Raw genomic sequence first — 18,410 nt, 5'->3', positions numbered from 1 at the left:
TCGTTGTGTCTTACAAATAAGGCTCTTCAGATTGGAAAAAATTACCTCCCACTTTTCCTACAGCATAGGGTCTGAGGACAACTAATGAGAACGGCTTTAGAGCGGAGACACCTTTCTCTAGACAGCATATAATTGAAGGTCAAGACATTCTACTGACACGGCTACAGATACACAGCCCAAAAATTCTTCTAGACGCATCCGTCCATGTTACATGTTAACTTTTAGGGTGCTGTCTCAGAGGGTGTTCTTGGGCGGTTTTTAAACGGATTAATAGCTGGCGCCACACGTAGCGCTTTTGTCTGCGCTGCCCCGGTGGGCGCGACTTTGTCTGCGTTTGCAAGCGCAGACAAAAGCGCCACGTGTGGCGCCGGCCTAAAAATGAAATGTTTATCATGCGTTTGGCTTGTTTGAACCTGTAGGCAGCTGTGAAACGGATTAAAATTAAAAACACAAGCTTTTTTAGTTCATTTAAAAACAGACCAAGAACGCGCCATGTGACAGCACCCTTAATATAAAAGGCAGAGGCAAGCGTTGGGAAGACAATATCCTTTAAGGTTAAAGGAAACCTACCACTTGTAGTGGCAGGTTTCTGATGGAAATACCGGGCACCAGCTCAGGGTGAGCTGGTGCCGGAGCTTATTTTCGTTAGTGTTTTAAACCGCGGTATCGCGGTTTAAAACACTTTTTAAACTTTATAGCCGGCGCAGGCAGGTACGCGCTCGGCGCTTACCATGCGCGCGGCTACATAGGAAGTGAATGAGAGCCGCGCGCATGGTAAGCGCCGAGCGCGTACCTGCCTGCGCCGTCTATAAAGTTTAAAAAGTGTTTTAAACCGCGATACCGCGGTTTAAAACACTAACGAAAATAAGCTCCGGCACCAGCTCACCCTGAGCTGGTGCCCGGTATTTCCATCAGAAACCTGCCACTACAAGTGGTAGGTTTCCTTTAAGGCCCCTGCATGATGCTTAGTCATAAGTTAAGTAGTTGGTTGAACCGTGCCCAATAATGGGGCACTGAAACATCAAGCTTACATTACTCAACATAGCAGAATATATATTCATCATGTATCTAAGTGGAGCAATGGCAAATAACTCTTTGGTTGGAAATGCATCTTCAGGGTGCGTTCACATGTGGCATTCTGACGCATGCGTTTTCATGTTACTGCTTTGTAGCAACCAATTGCATAGTTTGCTACATGATTACGAAAATACCTCACTTATATAGATTTTATTTTTTCCCCAATTTTACTGAATAAAAAGTAATTAGGCGAAAATGTTGTCAATTTTAGCATCACTGTCTTTCATATGCATAACTTTTTTTTTTCCGGCTGACAAATCTGGTTAAGGGCTCATTTTTTGCGAGAAGGTTTGTTCTTTTTAGTGGTCTTATTTTAGAGTGCAGAACATTTTTTATCACTTTTTAGAGCATTTTTTAAAGGGTATTAATACATTTTTTTTTCTATTCTGTTTTATTGTCACAGACGCAGCGATACCAAATATGTGGGTTTTGTGTATTTTATTAAATTTTACTGAATAAAAGCCAGTTTGTAGAAAATCTTGTACATTTTAACATCACCATCTTTTCATATGCATAACTTTTTTATTTTTCAGATGACAAATCTGGTTAGGGGCTTATTTTTTGCGCGAAGAGTTATTTATTTTTTTAGTGGTCTTATTTTTGAGTGTGTTAGATTTTTTTGTCACTTTTTAGAGCAATTTTTAAAAAAAGCATTAATTAACCGTGCCGGTTCAGTAATGATTCTCTTTTATTATACAGATTGTTACGGATATGTGGGGTTTATTAGTGTGTATGGGTTTTTTTATACTTTATTAAGTGTTTTTATGGGAAAGTGACATTTAAAGAGAACCCGTCATGCAAAATAACCCCCCTAAACTAAATATATTTTCATAAACTGCCATTAGAGATCATTGCATCTATCCCTTCATTGTCCCTCTACATGCCTGTAAACCTGAGCAATGAGGTCCTAAAACTGTATGCAAATGACCTATGAAGCATTAGCATATTCAAGCTGTCCACTCTATTCATGAGTGGGAGGCACAGCCACACCCCCAGTGCTTGATTGACAGCCTGTATAATGATGTGAGGCTGTATAATGATGTGCTTCCTGGTGCTGGTGGCCACGCCCCCTGCAGCCTGTGTGTGCATGTGTGTGTGTATATAGGACAGATACAGCAGCTCCAGGCAGCCATGTTACAGCAGAACATGTCAGATTCATGTGTAGCTGATGTCTGTGTCTCTCACCTGTATATTAGGAGGATGCAGCATGTCAGCAGATGCAGCACACACACTAGCCATGCTTTACTATACATTACACACAGACATGAGCAGGGGGAGGAGAGGGGAGGGGTAACAGGCGTGACATCACTGCCTCTGACCATGTGACCAGCCTCATTTATATGATAAAAAATAGATGATTTTACACTGAATAATGTATGAAATAACTAGATAAAGGCTGTGATGGGATCCTTGTGAGCTGCTCCAACAGGTAGTAGTGACAGGACGAGTGACACAGACCTGATTGATGATAGGTGTCCTTTAAGGGGCTTATGTTTTTATGCATTTATTTTTTATTTATTCTACTGTTTAAACTTTAGTGTTTTTAACTTTTTTTTTTTTTTTATGTATACATACTTGAACTTGAAACAGCGATGCTCTGATCGCTGGATCAAGTCCAATACACTGCTCTACAATACTCATTCACGGCGGCGTGTAAGGGGGTGTTATAGAGTGCGGTGCCAGCTGTAATACACAGCTGACAGCCACTGCATTTAGTGCCAGCTCCGTTCGTGAGCCGGTGCCAGAAGCGGGACATTATAGAACGTCCCCGTAGGGGGGTTGTGCTGTACATGTATTTGGCCCTTTACTACTCCACTGCAGGATGTTCTACTGGTTCTGGACATTACCAGAACATAAGAACATCTTATGGTGAAACAAGTGGCTGTAATATATAATAAGGGCTGTGTACTCTGGTCGTGCCGTGTAACTGAAGACGACTGAAAATGGAGACGACTGAACGTGGGTTCTTTTACTTTTTGGCTTAGACACCTGCTCGCACACATGAGCTAATAACTGGAATTCGGTGACTTGTTTGAACACGTTAACAACCTCCGAGAGCAGCACAAACGTTTCCCCGCACCCTCACAGTACTCGAATAGCAACCTGTTTCCTGAAATACTGAGCAAAAACACATAGTTTTTTTTAAAATTTAACGTTAGATTAGAGGGGTCCCCAGTCACACTCTCTAACACTGGAAGGAATTAACTTCTTATTACAATCACACATTATAACTATTAGAGTGGTCAAGGATAAATCTGCATATGCTTATCTTTAGTTTAACCCTTTAAAGGAAATCTACCACATGATTTAACCTCTACAAAGCAGAACCAGTACTTTGTAGAGGTATACACACCAGCATACTATCTTTAATCTTTATTTAAATAAGCCTGAAGGGCTCCAGGGAAGGCATTAGAAGAGCCCCTCTGGGCTCCAGCTACACAACTGCTCCCCTCCCCCCACAGCCCTTCTAGCTCACTCGCTGCTCCCAGACAGCAGAAGGAGAGGGCCAGCGGAGATGGCAGGCGAGTTAGAAGGGCTGATGAGGGTCTGTAGCCAGAGCTCAGGGGGGCTCTGCTGACGCCCAAAGAGCCCTTCAGGCTAGTTTCATTAATAATGAATAAACTATTTTTTAGCAGCAATCAGACGGCGTTTATCTTTGATAATAGTATGGCAGCGTGCAGCTATTTAACCTCTATAAAGCATTGTTGGTGCTTTGTAGGGGTTAAACCATGTGGTAGACCAGTTCTTGTTCATTTTTGTGGTTGCTTTCACACATAGTGTTTACATGTGTAGAGGAGATTTGCCTAATTGTGTTAACATTATCGTTCTGTAAAAGCAATGTTAGTGGAATGTAAATGAATTGCACTATTATTGTGTTTTGTAAACGTACTGTTAAAAGGGAACCTGTGACCACTGTTTGAAACAAATGAGCATTAGACAGGCATATAAGGCTCTATGGGAACCTAAGGGCAGAATTCTCGGGCTTGCGCATAAGCTGCATGCGGCTGTGATGCGCAGTAAGCTTTTGAGCGATCCGTGGCCGCGAGCGCTCACTGCGCATGACAGCAGCATGCGGTTTATGTGCCAGCATGAGAATTCAGCGAGATGGCCAATTGACATTTCGGAAAGAGGAGTGGAATGAGGAGGAGCTGATGACGTGCTGAGTCTTCATAGAGCTGTAACTCATTATCTTTAACAAACTAAAAATGTAATTATTTATTCATTCAAATAATAATGGCTTCTTTTTTTCACATTTATGTTTATTTATTTTTAAATGTCTCCCAAGGGCAATTCGCTGCTACAGGGTTCAATCCTATTTCACACAAAACTTAGATGTAAAAAAACTGGATGATAACAGGTTAAGATCCACTAACACACAATCCGTCCTTTTCCGCCAACGCCATGCTACAGCTGAATGGGTCACACTGCTCAGAAGATTGGTGCTGACAAGTTCATCTTCATGATTTGGTTACATTAGCAATTTTACTTTAGAAGTGTAGAAACCGAGTCATTGTATTTGCCAGTGGAAACACAAGAATATGCACTGATCTATAACCTAACACTTACCAACGCAGCACTTTTGACACCATTTTGTATCCGGTATTTTTGCAGAAACAGCGAACTTTCTGTGGAAGGCAATAAAAACAGGAATCAATAGACTATAACCATATAGCAGAGAGTGATTTGCGCTGCACAGTATATAAATTCTGATAAATACATTGTATTTTAACTGGAAATCAATGCTTCTAGAGACAGCACAATAATTCCCTTGGCGCTGCAGATCGCCATAATCTGTCGAGTCCCTTTCTGCACGCTGAGCCATAAAACACAATTTGTATGAATAGGTCTTAGTAAAGTGTAGCAGATGAGGAGACTATTTATTACTTAATACTTTGCAATGTTTTTGCACAGAAAGGAACACATAAAAAGCCAGCAAATTTGAGAACTATACAATACTGTAAAGGAAGGGAGGAAACATTATTAATATTATTTTTCTCAACTTTTTTTAAGAAAATTTGGTTAGAGGCAATTGTCAGTTTTGTGTTTTTTATATTGTCAGACTGTTCATGCTACTGAAGCTGAGTTACTGAGCATGTGCAACCACTGTCCTAGTACCGTATATACTCGAGTATAAGCCGATCCAAGTATAAGCCGAGGTACCCAATTTTAACACAAAAAACTGGAAAACTTATTGACTCAAGTATAAGCCGAGGGTGGGAAATGCATTGGTCACAGCCTCCCAGTATATAGCCATCCAGCCCCCTGTAGTATATAGCCTGCCGGCCCCTGTAGTTTATAGCCTGCCAGCCTCCGGTAGTATATAGCCATCCAGCCTCCGGTAGTATATAGCCATCCAGCCTCCGGTAGTATATAGCCAGCCAGCCTCCGGTAGTATATAGCCAGCCAGCCTCCGGTAGTATATAGCCAGCCAGCCTCCGGTAGTATATAGCCAGCCAGCCTCCGGTAGTATATAGCCAGCCAGCCTCCGGTAGTATATAGCCAGCCAGCCTCCTGTAGTATATAGCCAGCCAGCCTCCTGTAGTATATAGCCAGCCAGCCTCCTGTAGTATATAGCCAGCCAGCCTCCTGTAGTATATAGCCAGCCAGCCTCCTGTAGTATATAGCCAGCCAGCCTCCTGTAGTATATAGCCTGCCAGCCCCTGTAGTATACAGCTTGCCAGCCCCTGTAGTATACAGCTTGCCAGCCCCTGTATTATGTAGCCTGCCAGCCCCTGTATTATGTAGCCTGCCAGCCCCTGTAGTATACAGCCTGCCAGCCCCTGTAGTATACAGCCTGCCAGCCCCTGTAGTATACAGCCTGCCAGCCCCTGTAGTATACAGCCTGCCAGCCCCTGTAGTATACAGCCTGCCAGCCCCTGTAGTATACAGCCTGCCAGCCCCTGTAGTATACAGCCTGCCAGCCTCTGTAGTATACAGCCTGCCAGCCCCTGTAGTATACAGCCTGCCAGCCCCTGTAGTATATAGCCTGCCAGCCCCTGTAGTATATAGCCTGCCAGCTCCTGTAGTATACAGCTTGCCAGCCCCTGTAGTATACAGCTTGCCAGCCCCTGTAGTATACAGCTTGCCAGCCCCTGTAGTATACAGACTGCCAGCCCCTGTAGTATATAGCCTGCCAGCCCCCGTAGTATACAGCCTGCCAGCCCCTGTAGTATACAGCTTGCCAGCCCCCGTAGTATACAGCCTGCCAGCCCCTGTAGTATACAGCTTGCCAGCCCCTGTAGTATACAGCTTGCCAGCCCCTGTAGTATATAGCCTGCCAGCCCCTGTAGTATATAGCCTGCCAGCCCCCTGTAGTATATAGCCAGCCAGCCCCTGTAGTATATAGCCAGCCAGCCCCTGTAGTATATAGCCAGCCAGCCCCTGTAGTATATAGCCAGCCAGCCCCTGTAGTATATAGCCAGCCAGCCCCTGTAGTATATAGCCAGCCAGCCCCTGTAGTATATAGCCAGCCAGCCCCTGTAGTATATAGCCAGCCAGCCCCTGTAGTATGTAGCCAGCCAGCCCCTGTAGTATGTAGCCAGCCAGCCCCTGTAGTATGTAGCCAGCCAGCCCCTGTAGTATGTAGCCAGCCAGCCCCTGTAGTATGTAGCCAGCCAGCCCCTGTAGTATATAGCCAGCCAGCCCCTGTAGTATGTAGCCAGCCAGCCCCTGTAGTATGTAGCCAGCCAGCCCCTGTAGTATGTAGCCAGCCAGCCCCTGTAGTATATAGCCAGCCAGCCCCTGTAGTATATAGCCTGCCAGCCCCTGTAGTGAAAAAAGAAATTAACACTGTACTCACCTTTCCGACGTCCCCCCATAGGTTTCCAATGCCACCTCGGGTCCGTCAAGTTCTTCTGCTCTTTTCCTCGGGATGCTCCGCTCCTCTTGGGTCTTCGCGCTCAGCCGCCACACAAAATGACGTCAGCCGCTTGCCGACGTTATTGTTTGTGAGCCGCCGGCTTGAAGAGGAGCGAAACATCCCAAAGAGGAGCCGAAGAGGAGCAGTAGAACCCGAAGGACCCAAGGCAGAACCAAAGCATCGGAAGCAAAAGAGGATCTATGGGGGAAGTCGGAAAGGTGAGTACAGTGTTAATTTTTTTTATAGACTCGGGTATAAGCAGAGTTAGGGTTTTTCAGCACAAATTTTCGAGTATATACGGTGCATATTAGGTGAATATTCTGAGAGGGAATCAAATACACCGAAGGGCACCATAAAAAATAGTAACAGTTATAGATTTTTACCAGGTACCGCCAACATGTTATGGACCAAATGATACTAATAATTCCATAATGATTATTAAAGTGACTTGTAACCTATTCGTGACATTGTGACAGTTTATTATTATTTTTTTAATTTCAATTGAAAATTATTTCTGTGTGACCCAAGAGTCTAAATTAATATTTATTCATGGGAAAACCCCTTTAAGCCTTACATAAACAGAATTATTCCCCTAGAGCAGGGGTCAGGAACCTTTTTGGCTGAGAGAGCCATGAACTCCACATATTTTAAAATGTTATTCCATAAGAGCCCTACAACATGCCTCCCAGTAGCTTGGTAGCCCCAGCACATGCCTCCCAGTAGATAGGTAGCCCCAGCACATGCCTCTCAGTAGATAGGTAGCCCCAGCACATCCCTCCCAGTAGATAGGTAGTCACAGTACATGCCTCCCAGAAGATAAGTAGCCCCAGCACATACCCCCAGTAGATAGGTAACCACAGCACATGCCTCCCAGAAGATAATTAGCCCCAGCACATACCCCCAGTAGATAGGTAACTACAGCACATGCCTCGCAGTAGATAGGTAGCCCCAGCACATCCCTCCCAGTAGATAGGTAGCCACAGTACATGCCTCCCAGAAGATAAGTAGCCACAGCACATACCCCCAGTAGATAGGTAACCACAGCACATGCCTCCCAGAAGATAAGTAGCCCCAGCACATCCCTCCCAGTAGATAGGTAGCCACAGTACATGCCTCCCAGAAGATAAGTAGCCCCAGCACATACCCCCAGTAGATAGGTAACCACAGCACATGCCTCCCAGAAGATAAGTAGCCCCAGCACATACCCCCAGTAGATATTTAGCCAAAACACATGCCCCCAAGTAGATAGCTAGCCGCAGCACATACACCTCAGTATAAAGGTAGCCACAGCACCCCCCCCCCCCCAGTATATTGGTAGCCACAGCACATGCTTCCCAGAAGATAGGTAGTCACAGAAAAAATAAATGAATATTCACCTGCGCTCCCTGCAGCCAGCTCCTCATCGCTCCCACATTCTTCTCTTTGAGCCAGGCTAAACAATGGCGGCTGGGTCACACAAAGATAACATAGCTGCCTGTGTCCAGTGATCAGTCTAAGACACACACAGCAGCCATCATTGCAGCCACCTGTCTGAGAGCCAGAAGCAGCCAACAAAAGAGCCACATCTGGCTCCCGAGCCATAGGTTCCCTACCCCTGCCCTAGAGAATGTAGAGGAGCAGGCTACAATATTTTCTGTTGGAATTGGAATAAATCCAATTGAAAAAAAATCAGTTCAATAAATAAGACACACAGTGAAATATCAAGGGGCTCCTGCACCCTTATGGCATATGACGCAGAAATGATACAAATCTTACTTACCTGGGTAGAATTCTGTCTGGGAGCTTGTGAGCTGGAATAGCAACAGGCAACTTTTGCATTTGTCTTGCATAATCAAACAGGCCAGGTAGATTATGAGAATACAGCTGGGAGGCTTTACCTGCAGAGAAGTAGTATCCTAGTATCACTTTACATGAGGCAAAAGCTACACAAACAACATAAAAAGCGATTCAATAAAACACAAGCCATTTACCATAATACATAATAATCTGGTGATGCAGAAGAACCAACAAAACATGTAAGGGCGAAGGTTACAATTCATTTTATTTTACTTTTCCATGTATACGGCCCTGTTATTTTACAACAGTACATTGACCTGCATATAGCAGGTTTCTTGTGGCAATTGCAATAATGTTTAAACTAAAAAAGGTATTACCTTTTGATCAATTTTTAATGGAACTGAAGCACCTCTAATAGATAGGGTCTTGCTTTAGCATTTATTGATTGATCAGCAGAAATAGACATATAGAAGACAATCATTGCATACCAGATATTGAGAGGAGGCAGTTGTTCATTACATACATCCATGTACATCTTCTTGGGAAAAGCTGAAGGAGACAAGATGGGAACATAAAAAGTTGCAATTATATGTATATAAAGCAAATCTATGTTAAAATAAGTACACGCCAGAGAATATTAGGGTGTATCAGACATTGGGTAATACCTGTTCCATTGAGGTTTCATGTAACTCATTCAAATTCAAGGTGTAGATGCCTTCCTCCGCTCCAAATATCAGATACTGATCTGGAAGGTAAAGACATGGATAGTTATAAAACTTATGATCTTTATATCTGAACTGAAAAAAAATATTCTTTAAAAAGATCCAAGAGTGGTTATTTATTCTAGAAATATATTACGCACATTCTAGAAACGTTGTACTAGATAAAGCTGTATTGGTCAGTTACCTCCTTTCACACCTCCTCCCCTATATATATATCATCTGTAAGGGTAAGCCCATGGTTTTTTCAAAGAAGAAATATAAGAATGATTTTTGGGCACACTGGAACTTACTCTAAGAAGGCAAAACTTACAGTAATGTATAGCTATATGCACTACCATCCTTCCTTTTCTAGAATGACAATATGGCTATTAGTCACAAAGAAACCACATGCACCCAATCGGAGGATTCCCCCATCTCGGAAATTTCTATAGTGAATATCATATCTGCAGGATATTGGTTGCCGAGTTTTAAAGACATACCTCTCGTTTCTGGATTTATCCATGATGTTGCACAATAGATCTTCAAGGGACAGCCATTAAATACTTTTGAAAAGCATGCACCCATCTGATAAAAAGAAAAGAAGGGTTAATACTAAACAGCAGCATAAACCCAATACACATAATGGCTATATGCAACATGGTTTATACAGATGACAACTCATGACATGACATTGCCCATACTAACACGAACGTAATTTTTCTGAATGTTCCTTAAAGTGGTTGGCCACACTACTTCATGTTTTGTTGTAATGTGTGTGGAAGTGTGTGTGTGTGTGTGTGTGTGTGTGTGTGTGTGTGTGTGTGTGTGGGGGGGGGGGGGGGGGGGGGGGGGGGGGGCGCGCTTATTAGGTAAGTTTTAAAAGTTCTGCTCTGCTTTCTTGATATGTAAAGTGAACCTCATCAGCCACAGATTCTTAACCATAAAATGGCCGCAGATGGAGGATCATGTGATCTCTAACTGTCCATGAACAATCTTATGATACTATTCATGAATATAAGATTAAGGTCCTGACAGGGCAGTTGCTCATGGACAGATAGAGATCACATGACCCTCCTTCTGTGGCCATTTTATGGTCAGGAATGTCTGGCTTATGAGGTAAAAGACAGGAGGATTCACTTTACATATCAAGAAAGTGGAGCAGAACTATTAATAGGTGAATATTGTAAAATTACTGAATATCTCCCCCCCCCCCCCCAATCTTACACACACATTACAAAAAACATGAGGTAAAGTGGCCTACCCGTTTAACTTTACATTACCACTACATACATCCTTGGCACAGTATGTGTAGTAGAAGGAGAACACCATTTCTGGTTATTATGTGAAACAATATTTCCCCTCACATACACTCAGCACCACTACTGTCCATGGACTGGGTCTGGTACTGCTCAAGTAGACATCGATAACCAACCAAAGGGACACACAGACTTATTTCCTCCATGATTTTGACTGAAAGGTTTGTCTGTGACATCAGTACAGTCTATATATAATTATAATTAGACAACTGGGGGTCAGAGAAGGAACAGGAAATGACGTGTTCCTGCAGCAATGTCCCCGGGCAGCGGCTCTGCTCTCCGCGCTGCTGCTTTTCTTAGCCGTTGTTTTGCTGTAAGTAAGTGGCAGCAGTGAACGTGTTGCTGACAGCCTGCAATTAATGAGTCATTCAGGCTGCAGCCCTCCAGAATATACGCCATCGCTCATTTCTGCGCTGTCTTGCTTAGCTGACTCGCTGAAACTCAAGCACAGATGCTGCTTTTATGCAAAATATTCTTAATGGTGTATTTCAGTGAAATGAGCTTTGCAATGAATGTTTCAAAACACACATCACATAAATTTGCCACATCTAATTCCAGATCTTTCTGTCTATATTTGTCGCCTGCATTTCCTCGTGCTCCTGTAATTGAGCAGAGGCTGGCGGTAATTCTTCTCCCATTCTGCCTCCAGCGTGTAATCAACAGCAAAACAACAACTTTCCTCTTGACGTGTCGGATGAAGAGGCGGTGAATCAGAGGCGACGATCATTGCGAAATATTGTTTTATATTGTAAATATTTTTAATAAGACTCCTCACTTTGTACAAATGGCCCACTTCAGAAGGTACTTTACCCACCTGTCCGTAATCAGAGATTGGCGCAAACGCATCTTATACAATTCACTAAATTTTATTCCTTGTTTAAGTCATATGGTATGAGGAATAAATCTGTCACTGATGATGGATTTATAGCTAGCTAAATAGCATGGGAACCATCACAAGCTTTTTACAAGTCTCTTAACGCTCATGGATATAATTAGGGTCCTATCTCAGACTTTAAACAAATCATTTTGTTGAATTTTTTATTCATTTTATCATTCTTTTCTAGTCAAAAATATGTTTAAAGGAAATCTACCATTTGTTTTTACGCATTATGAACCAAACATACCTTGTGAATGTTGTACACTGATGCAGAAACATATCTTGTTTAATTCCTGAACTAATTATAAAATTCAGGACCTTGGGAAAGCTGGGTGCATACTGGATGCCGTAAATAAAAGAGCTGCCTGAACTGTCCAGACAGCACTAATCAACCTGAGCTGGGGGATAGTGCAGCGATTGATTACTTCTGCCTGTCAGGGACATAACAGTGATTAGTATTCTCGGTTTATACTGGGCAGGACAAGTTTGGAGAAGTGCATAATTACGGTGAGGAGAACACTGGGGTAGCCAGAGAAGCGACATAGCTTCATTATCATAATTTTATAATTGCTTTTTCAGCAAAGCCACTCAGTTCTGGGATTAGACGAGATATGTTTCTGCATCAGTGTAGCTACATCAATTCTCAATGTATGTTTGGTTCATAATGCATAAAAGCAAATGGTACATTTACAAATTGTACTTATTCAAAATCTATGTTTGGTGCACAAAACCCGTATGCAAACCTAAGTGTCTCCATGGTCACCTATACACTTCCTTGAATCGTATAACTCTACCAAATGAAGAACTAGACTACAAAGGCTTTTTCTGTAGTCTGTTGCTATGGAAACTCACAGGTTCATGATGTTGTTAAAGACACAAAACCGTAGAATAATCTAATATATAAAGCTGAATGTGTGTGTGTATGTCCTCTAAAGGAATCTGTACCGTCGCCTTTACAATCACCAAATTTAGCACAGATGCTGCCTGTGACTTAGGGAACATCATAGGTTTTGAGCCGAAAATTTTCACCCCACGCTTTCCAAAATTCACTTATTACCCACCATAAACAGGAGCAATTTTCTGTTGCGGCAGTTGGAGGCTGAGCTGTGATTGGTTGTTGTTCTGCCACAGGTCATTAATATGAGCTCTGAGATTTGATTGGTTACTATAGGCAATGAGCATAAGACAACTTATGTGTGAGGTAAGAGGGATAGAGGGAGATTTATCAGAAATGTCCGAGGTAAAACTGTTCCAGTTGCCCATGGAAACCAATCAGAGAACTGTAATTTTATAAACATCTGTGGGAAAATGAAACTTGAGCTTTGACTGATTGCCATGGGCAACTAGAGCAGTTCTGCTCTCAAACACTTCTGATAAATCTCAGACAAAGCAACAGTCGGAGACAGAGCCAGTCGTTGGAATGAGAGTGTCAGAGACAGAGCCAGTCGTTGGAATGAGGGTGTCAGAGACAGAGCCAGTCGTTGGAATGAGAGTGTCAGAGACAGAGCCAGTCGCTGGAATGAGAGTGTCAGAGACAGAGCCAGTCGCTGGAATGAGAGTGTCAGAGACAGAGCCAGTCGCTGGAATGAGAGTGTCAGAGACAGAGCCAGTCGCTGGAATGAGAGTGTCAGAGACAGAGCCAGTCGCTGGAATGAGAGTGTCAGAGACAGAGCCAGTCGCTGGAATGAGAGTGTCAGAGACAGAGCCAGTCGTTGGAATGAGAGTGTCAGAGACAGAGCCAGTCGTTGGAATGAGAGTGTCAGAGACAGAGCCAGTCGTTGGAATGAGAGTGTCAGAGACAGAGCCAGTCGTTGGAATGAGAGTGTCAGAGACAGAGCCAGTCGTTGGAATGAGAGTGTCAGAGACAGAGCCAGTCGCTGGAATGAGAGTGTCAGAGACAGAGCCAGTCGCTGGAATGAGAGTGTCAGAGACAGAGCCAGTCGCTGGAATGAGAGTGTCAGAGACAGAGCCAGTCGCTGGAATGAGAGTGTCAGAGACAGAGCCAGTCGCTGGAATGAGAGTGTCAGAGACAGAGCCAGTCGCTGGAATGAGAGTGTCAGAGACAGAGCCAGTCGCTGGAATGAGAGTGTCAGAGACAGAGCCAGTCGCTGGAATGAGAGTGTCAGAGCCAGTCGCTGGAATGAGAGTGTCAGAGCCAGTCGCTGGAATGAGAGTGTCAGAGCCAGTCGCTGGAATGAGAGTGTCAGAGCCAGTCGCTGTAATGAGAGTGTCAGAGACAGTCGCTGTAATGAGAGTGTCAGAGACAGTCGCTGTAATGAGAGTGTCAGAGACAGTCGCTGTAATGAGAGTGTCAGAGACAGTCGCTGGAATGAGAGTGTCAGAGACAGTCGCTGGAATGAGAGTGTCAGAGACAGTCGCTGGAATGAGAGTGTCAGAGACAGTCGCTGGAATGAGAGTGTCAGAGACAGTCGCTGGAATGAGAGTGTCAGAGACAGTCGCTGGAATGAGAGTGTCAGAGACAGAGAAAGTCACTGCAATGAGAGTGTCAGAGACAGTCGCTGGAATGAGAGTGTCAGAGACAGAACCAGTCGCTGGAATGAGAATGTCAGAGACACTCGCTGAAATTATAGTGTCAGAGGCAGTCACTGGAATTAGAATGTCAGAGACAGTCACTGGAATAAGAGTGTCAGAGACAGAAACAGTCGCTGGGATGAGTGTGACAAAGACAGACACAGTCACTGGAATGGGAGTGTCAGAGCCAGTCGCTGTAATGAGAGTGTCAGAGACAGTCGCTGTAATGAGAGTGTCAGAGCCAGTCGCTGTAATGAGAGTGTCAGAGACAGTCGCTGTAATGAGAGTGTCAGAGACAGTCGCTGTAATGAGAGTGTCAGAGACAGTCGCTGTAATGAGAGTGTCAGAGACAGTCGCTGTAATGAGAGTGTCAGAGACAGTCGCTGGAATGAGAGTGTCAGAGACAGTCGCTGGAATGAGAGTGTCAGAGACAGTCGCTGGAATGAGAGTGTCAGAGACAGTCGCTGGAATGAGAGTGTCAGAGACAGAGAAAGTCACTGCAATGAGAGTGTCAGAGACAGTCGCTGGAATGAGAGTGTCAGAGACAGAACCAGTCGCTGGAATGAGAATGTCAGAGACACTCGCTGAAATTATAGTGTCAGAGGCAGTCACTGGAATTAGAATGTCAGAGACAGTCACTGGAATAAGAGTGTCAGAGACAGAAACAGTCGCTGGGATGAGTGTGACAGAGACAGACACAGTCACTGGAATGGGAGTGTCAGAGACAGACACAGTCACTGGAATGGGAGTGTCAGAGACAGATAGTCACTGGAATGAGAGTGTCAGAGACAGAGCCAGTCGTTGGAATGAGAGTGTCAGAGACAGAGCCAGTCGTTGGAATGAGAGTGTCAGAAACAGAGCCAGTCGTTGGAATGAGAGTGTCAGAGACAGAGCCAGTCGTTGGAATGAGAGTGTCAGAGACAGAGCCAGTCGCTGGAATGAGAGTGTCAGAGACAGAGCCAGTCGCTGGAATGAGAGTGTCAGAGACAGAGCCAGTCGCTGGAATGAGAGTGTCAGAGCCAGTCGCTGGAATGAGAGTGTCAGAGCCAGTCGCTGGAATGAGAGTGTCAGAGCCAGTCGCTGGAATGAGAGTGTCAGAGCCAGTCGCTGTAATGAGAGTGTCAGAGACAGTCGCTGTAATGAGAGTGTCAGAGACAGTCGCTGTAATGAGAGTGTCAGAGACAGTCGCTGTAATGAGAGTGTCAGAGACAGTCGCTGTAATGAGAGTGTCAGAGACAGTCGCTGGAATGAGAGTGTCAGAGACAGTCGCTGGAATGAGAGTGTCAGAGACAGTCGCTGGAATGAGAGTGTCAGAGACAGTCGCTGGAATGAGAGTGTCAGAGACAGAGAAAGTCACTGCAATGAGAGTGTCAGAGACAGTCGCTGGAATGAGAGTGTCAGAGACAGAACCAGTCGCTGGAATGAGAATGTCAGAGACACTCGCTGAAATTATAGTGTCAGAGGCAGTCACTGGAATTAGAATGTCAGAGACAGTCACTGGAATAAGAGTGTCAGAGACAGAAACAGTCGCTGGGATGAGTGTGACAGAGACAGACACAGTCACTGGAATGGGAGTGTCAGAGCCAGTCGCTGTAATGAGAGTGTCAGAGACAGTCGCTGTAATGAGAGTGTCAGAGACAGTCGCTGTAATGAGAGTGTCAGAGACAGTCGCTGTAATGAGAGTGTCAGAGACAGTCGCTGTAATGAGAGTGTCAGAGACAGTCGCTGGAATGAGAGTGTCAGAGACAGTCGCTGGAATGATAGTGTCAGAGACAGTCGCTGGAATGAGAGTGTCAGAGACAGTCGCTGGAATGAGAGTGTCAGAGACAGAGAAAGTCACTGCAATGAGAGTGTCAGAGACAGTCGCTGGAATGAGAGTGTCAGAGACAGAACCAGTCGCTGGAATGAGAATGTCAGAGACACTCGCTGAAATTATAGTGTCAGAGGCAGTCACTGGAATTAGAATGTCAGAGACAGTCACTGGAATAAGAGTGTCAGAGACAGAAACAGTCGCTGGGATGAGTGTGACAGAGACAGACACAGTCACTGGAATGGGAGTGTCAGAGACAGACACAGTCACTGGAATGGGAGTGTCAGAGACAGATAGTCACTGGAATGAGAGTGTCAGAGACAGAGACAGTCGTTGGAATGAGAGTGTCAGAGACAGAGCCAGTCGTTGGAATGAGAGTGTCAGAAACAGAGCCAGTCGTTGGAATGAGAGTGTCAGAGACAGAGCCAGTCGTTGGAATGAGAGTGTCAGAGACAGAGCCAGTCGCTGGAATGAGAGTGTCAGAGACAGAGCCAGTCGCTGGAATGAGAGTGTCAGAGACAGAGCCAGTCGCTGGATTGAGAGTGTCAGAGCCAGTCGCTGGAATGAGAGTGTCAGAGCCAGTCGCTGTAATGAGAGTGTCAGAGACAGTCAAAGTCACTGCAATGAGAGTGTCAGAGACAGTCGCTGGAATGAGAGTGTCAGAGACAGAACCAGTCGCTGGAATGAGAATGTCAGAGACACTCGCTGAAATTATAGTGTCAGAGGCAGTCACTGGAATTAGAATGTCAGAGACAGTCACTGGAATTTGTAAAACCTATATATTTTTTACTCGAGTATAAGCCGAGTTTGGGTTTTTCAGCACATTTTTTTGTGCTAAAAAACTAGGCTTATACTCGAGTATATAAGGTATTTACTATCCTGGACAACGCTGGGAGCTACAGCTAGTGTGATTATAAAAGACTTTATTCTTCTTTTAGATTAACACGAGCAAATAAACCCTTAAAAGGAAATCTACCATCAAAACTAATCATGAAAAACCAGGGACATTACTCATAGATCCAGGCACCATGACTGTGGTAATCTTCTTATATGTGTTATGTATGGCCTCCTTCCTTCTAAAATTAACTTATACTAATGAGCCTGACGAGCTCTAGGAGTGTTTCCAGCCACAGATTTGTAGGCTGTTACAGTGTTCTGAAACTTCATCTGCTGCAGTGAAATGGCATCAGGCAGAGTTAGGTTAGGTTAGTACTGAGGGAGCAGAGGGGATAGTGAAACAGTGTAACAGTCTGTGAAGGAGGATGGGCTCTTGTAAAACCCCCACAAAGAGCCATTCTGACTCATTAGCATAATTTTAAAAGTTGATTTTAAAAAGAAGGAGGCCATGCATAACAAATATAAGAAGATTACAGCAGACCAGGTGTAGGTGTCCCTGGTTTATCATGCTTCATATTGATGGTAGATTTTCTTTATGGGTCATTTAACTACTTATGACTCTGCACCATCCTCCATCAGCTGCATTCAGCAGGGTCACACAGTCTAGATTGGTTAGACCACTGCAGTGCAGACACAGCTCTTCCAGAAGCTTTTTGTTCCAATCTAGGTTTAACAGCTGCTAAGATAAGCTCATCTGTGGGACTGCTGAGTGTCAGACCTGCACCACTGTGATACTGATGACTTATGATAGCTTATCAATATTTTTAGGCCAGAAAACCCTGTAAACACCCAGTTGTCAATTTTTTATATATATTTTCCAAAAGAGTGATGGCCTAAGGCTACATGCACATGAATGTATGCCCGCCTCGCTATGGGACTCGCGCTAGAGAGGAGGAGGGGTGAGCGCTGTGTACCCCTCCCCTCTCCATTAGGATGCAGAGTGCACAGCCCTGAACATGGAGGCAGATAGAACATGGTCTATCCTTTCCCCCTATGCGGTGCAGCACTGTACTGCCGCTGGGAGCTTATTGCCATCTATCGAGACTTATATATTCGGCCACAAGCTTGAATGTAGCCTAATACAGAGTTCTTCTAATACAGTCACTAAATAGTTTATGGAAATACAAGAACTTCCTAAAACAAGACCTGTCAGAAGTAGTGCAAGACCCTCTTTATGTAATGGCCTTAAATATTTTTAAACTTTTCGATAGTAAACCTGTAAACTTGAATCTAGAGAATGGGGCATTTACTGAGGGTCCGCGGACCGCGATTCTGTTGGGTTTTCAGAATATTTCCTTTTTGTGCCGAATTGCCCCGGGTTTTGGCGCACGCTATCGGATTGTGGCGCATCGGCGCTGGCTTGCATGCGACAGAAATCGAGGGGCGTGCCGTTGGACAACCCGACTGATTTGGACAAATCGTAAAATTTACAAATGAAATTGTGTTGCACTCACATGCACCAGGAAGAAGAAGGTGAACTCTGGCGGACCTCAGTGGGGAAGCGACACATGAAGGAAATTGAATGCACGACCTTAGTGAATCGCGGCAGACCCGAATCCTCGTC

At 44.4% G+C, this 18,410-nt stretch overlaps 1 protein-coding gene across 6 annotated transcripts in view; it reads right to left on the bottom strand.

The window, feature by feature from the left end:
* MAP4K3 (mitogen-activated protein kinase kinase kinase kinase 3) overlaps nt 1–18,410 on the bottom strand; it is a 185,355-nt gene that overhangs the window by 14,129 nt on the left and 152,816 nt on the right. For all 6 annotated transcript variants that reach the window (XM_072140746.1, XM_072140747.1, XM_072140750.1 and 3 more), the window contains 5 exons: nt 9,915–9,999; nt 9,379–9,458; nt 9,202–9,262; nt 8,697–8,814; nt 4,645–4,703 (listed from right to left, as the gene is read on the bottom strand). In XM_072140746.1, coding sequence (XP_071996847.1) covers nt 4,645–4,703; nt 8,697–8,814; nt 9,202–9,262; nt 9,379–9,458; nt 9,915–9,999 — 403 coding nt within the window. The remainder of the gene's footprint in view (nt 1–4,644; nt 4,704–8,696; nt 8,815–9,201; nt 9,263–9,378; nt 9,459–9,914; nt 10,000–18,410) is intronic.

This window comes from Engystomops pustulosus, chromosome 3 (genome assembly GCF_040894005.1).
Source record: "Engystomops pustulosus chromosome 3, aEngPut4.maternal, whole genome shotgun sequence".
Classification (NCBI taxonomy): domain Eukaryota; kingdom Metazoa; phylum Chordata; class Amphibia; order Anura; family Leptodactylidae; genus Engystomops; species Engystomops pustulosus.
This window is presented reverse-complemented; position numbering and strand designations above follow the sequence as displayed.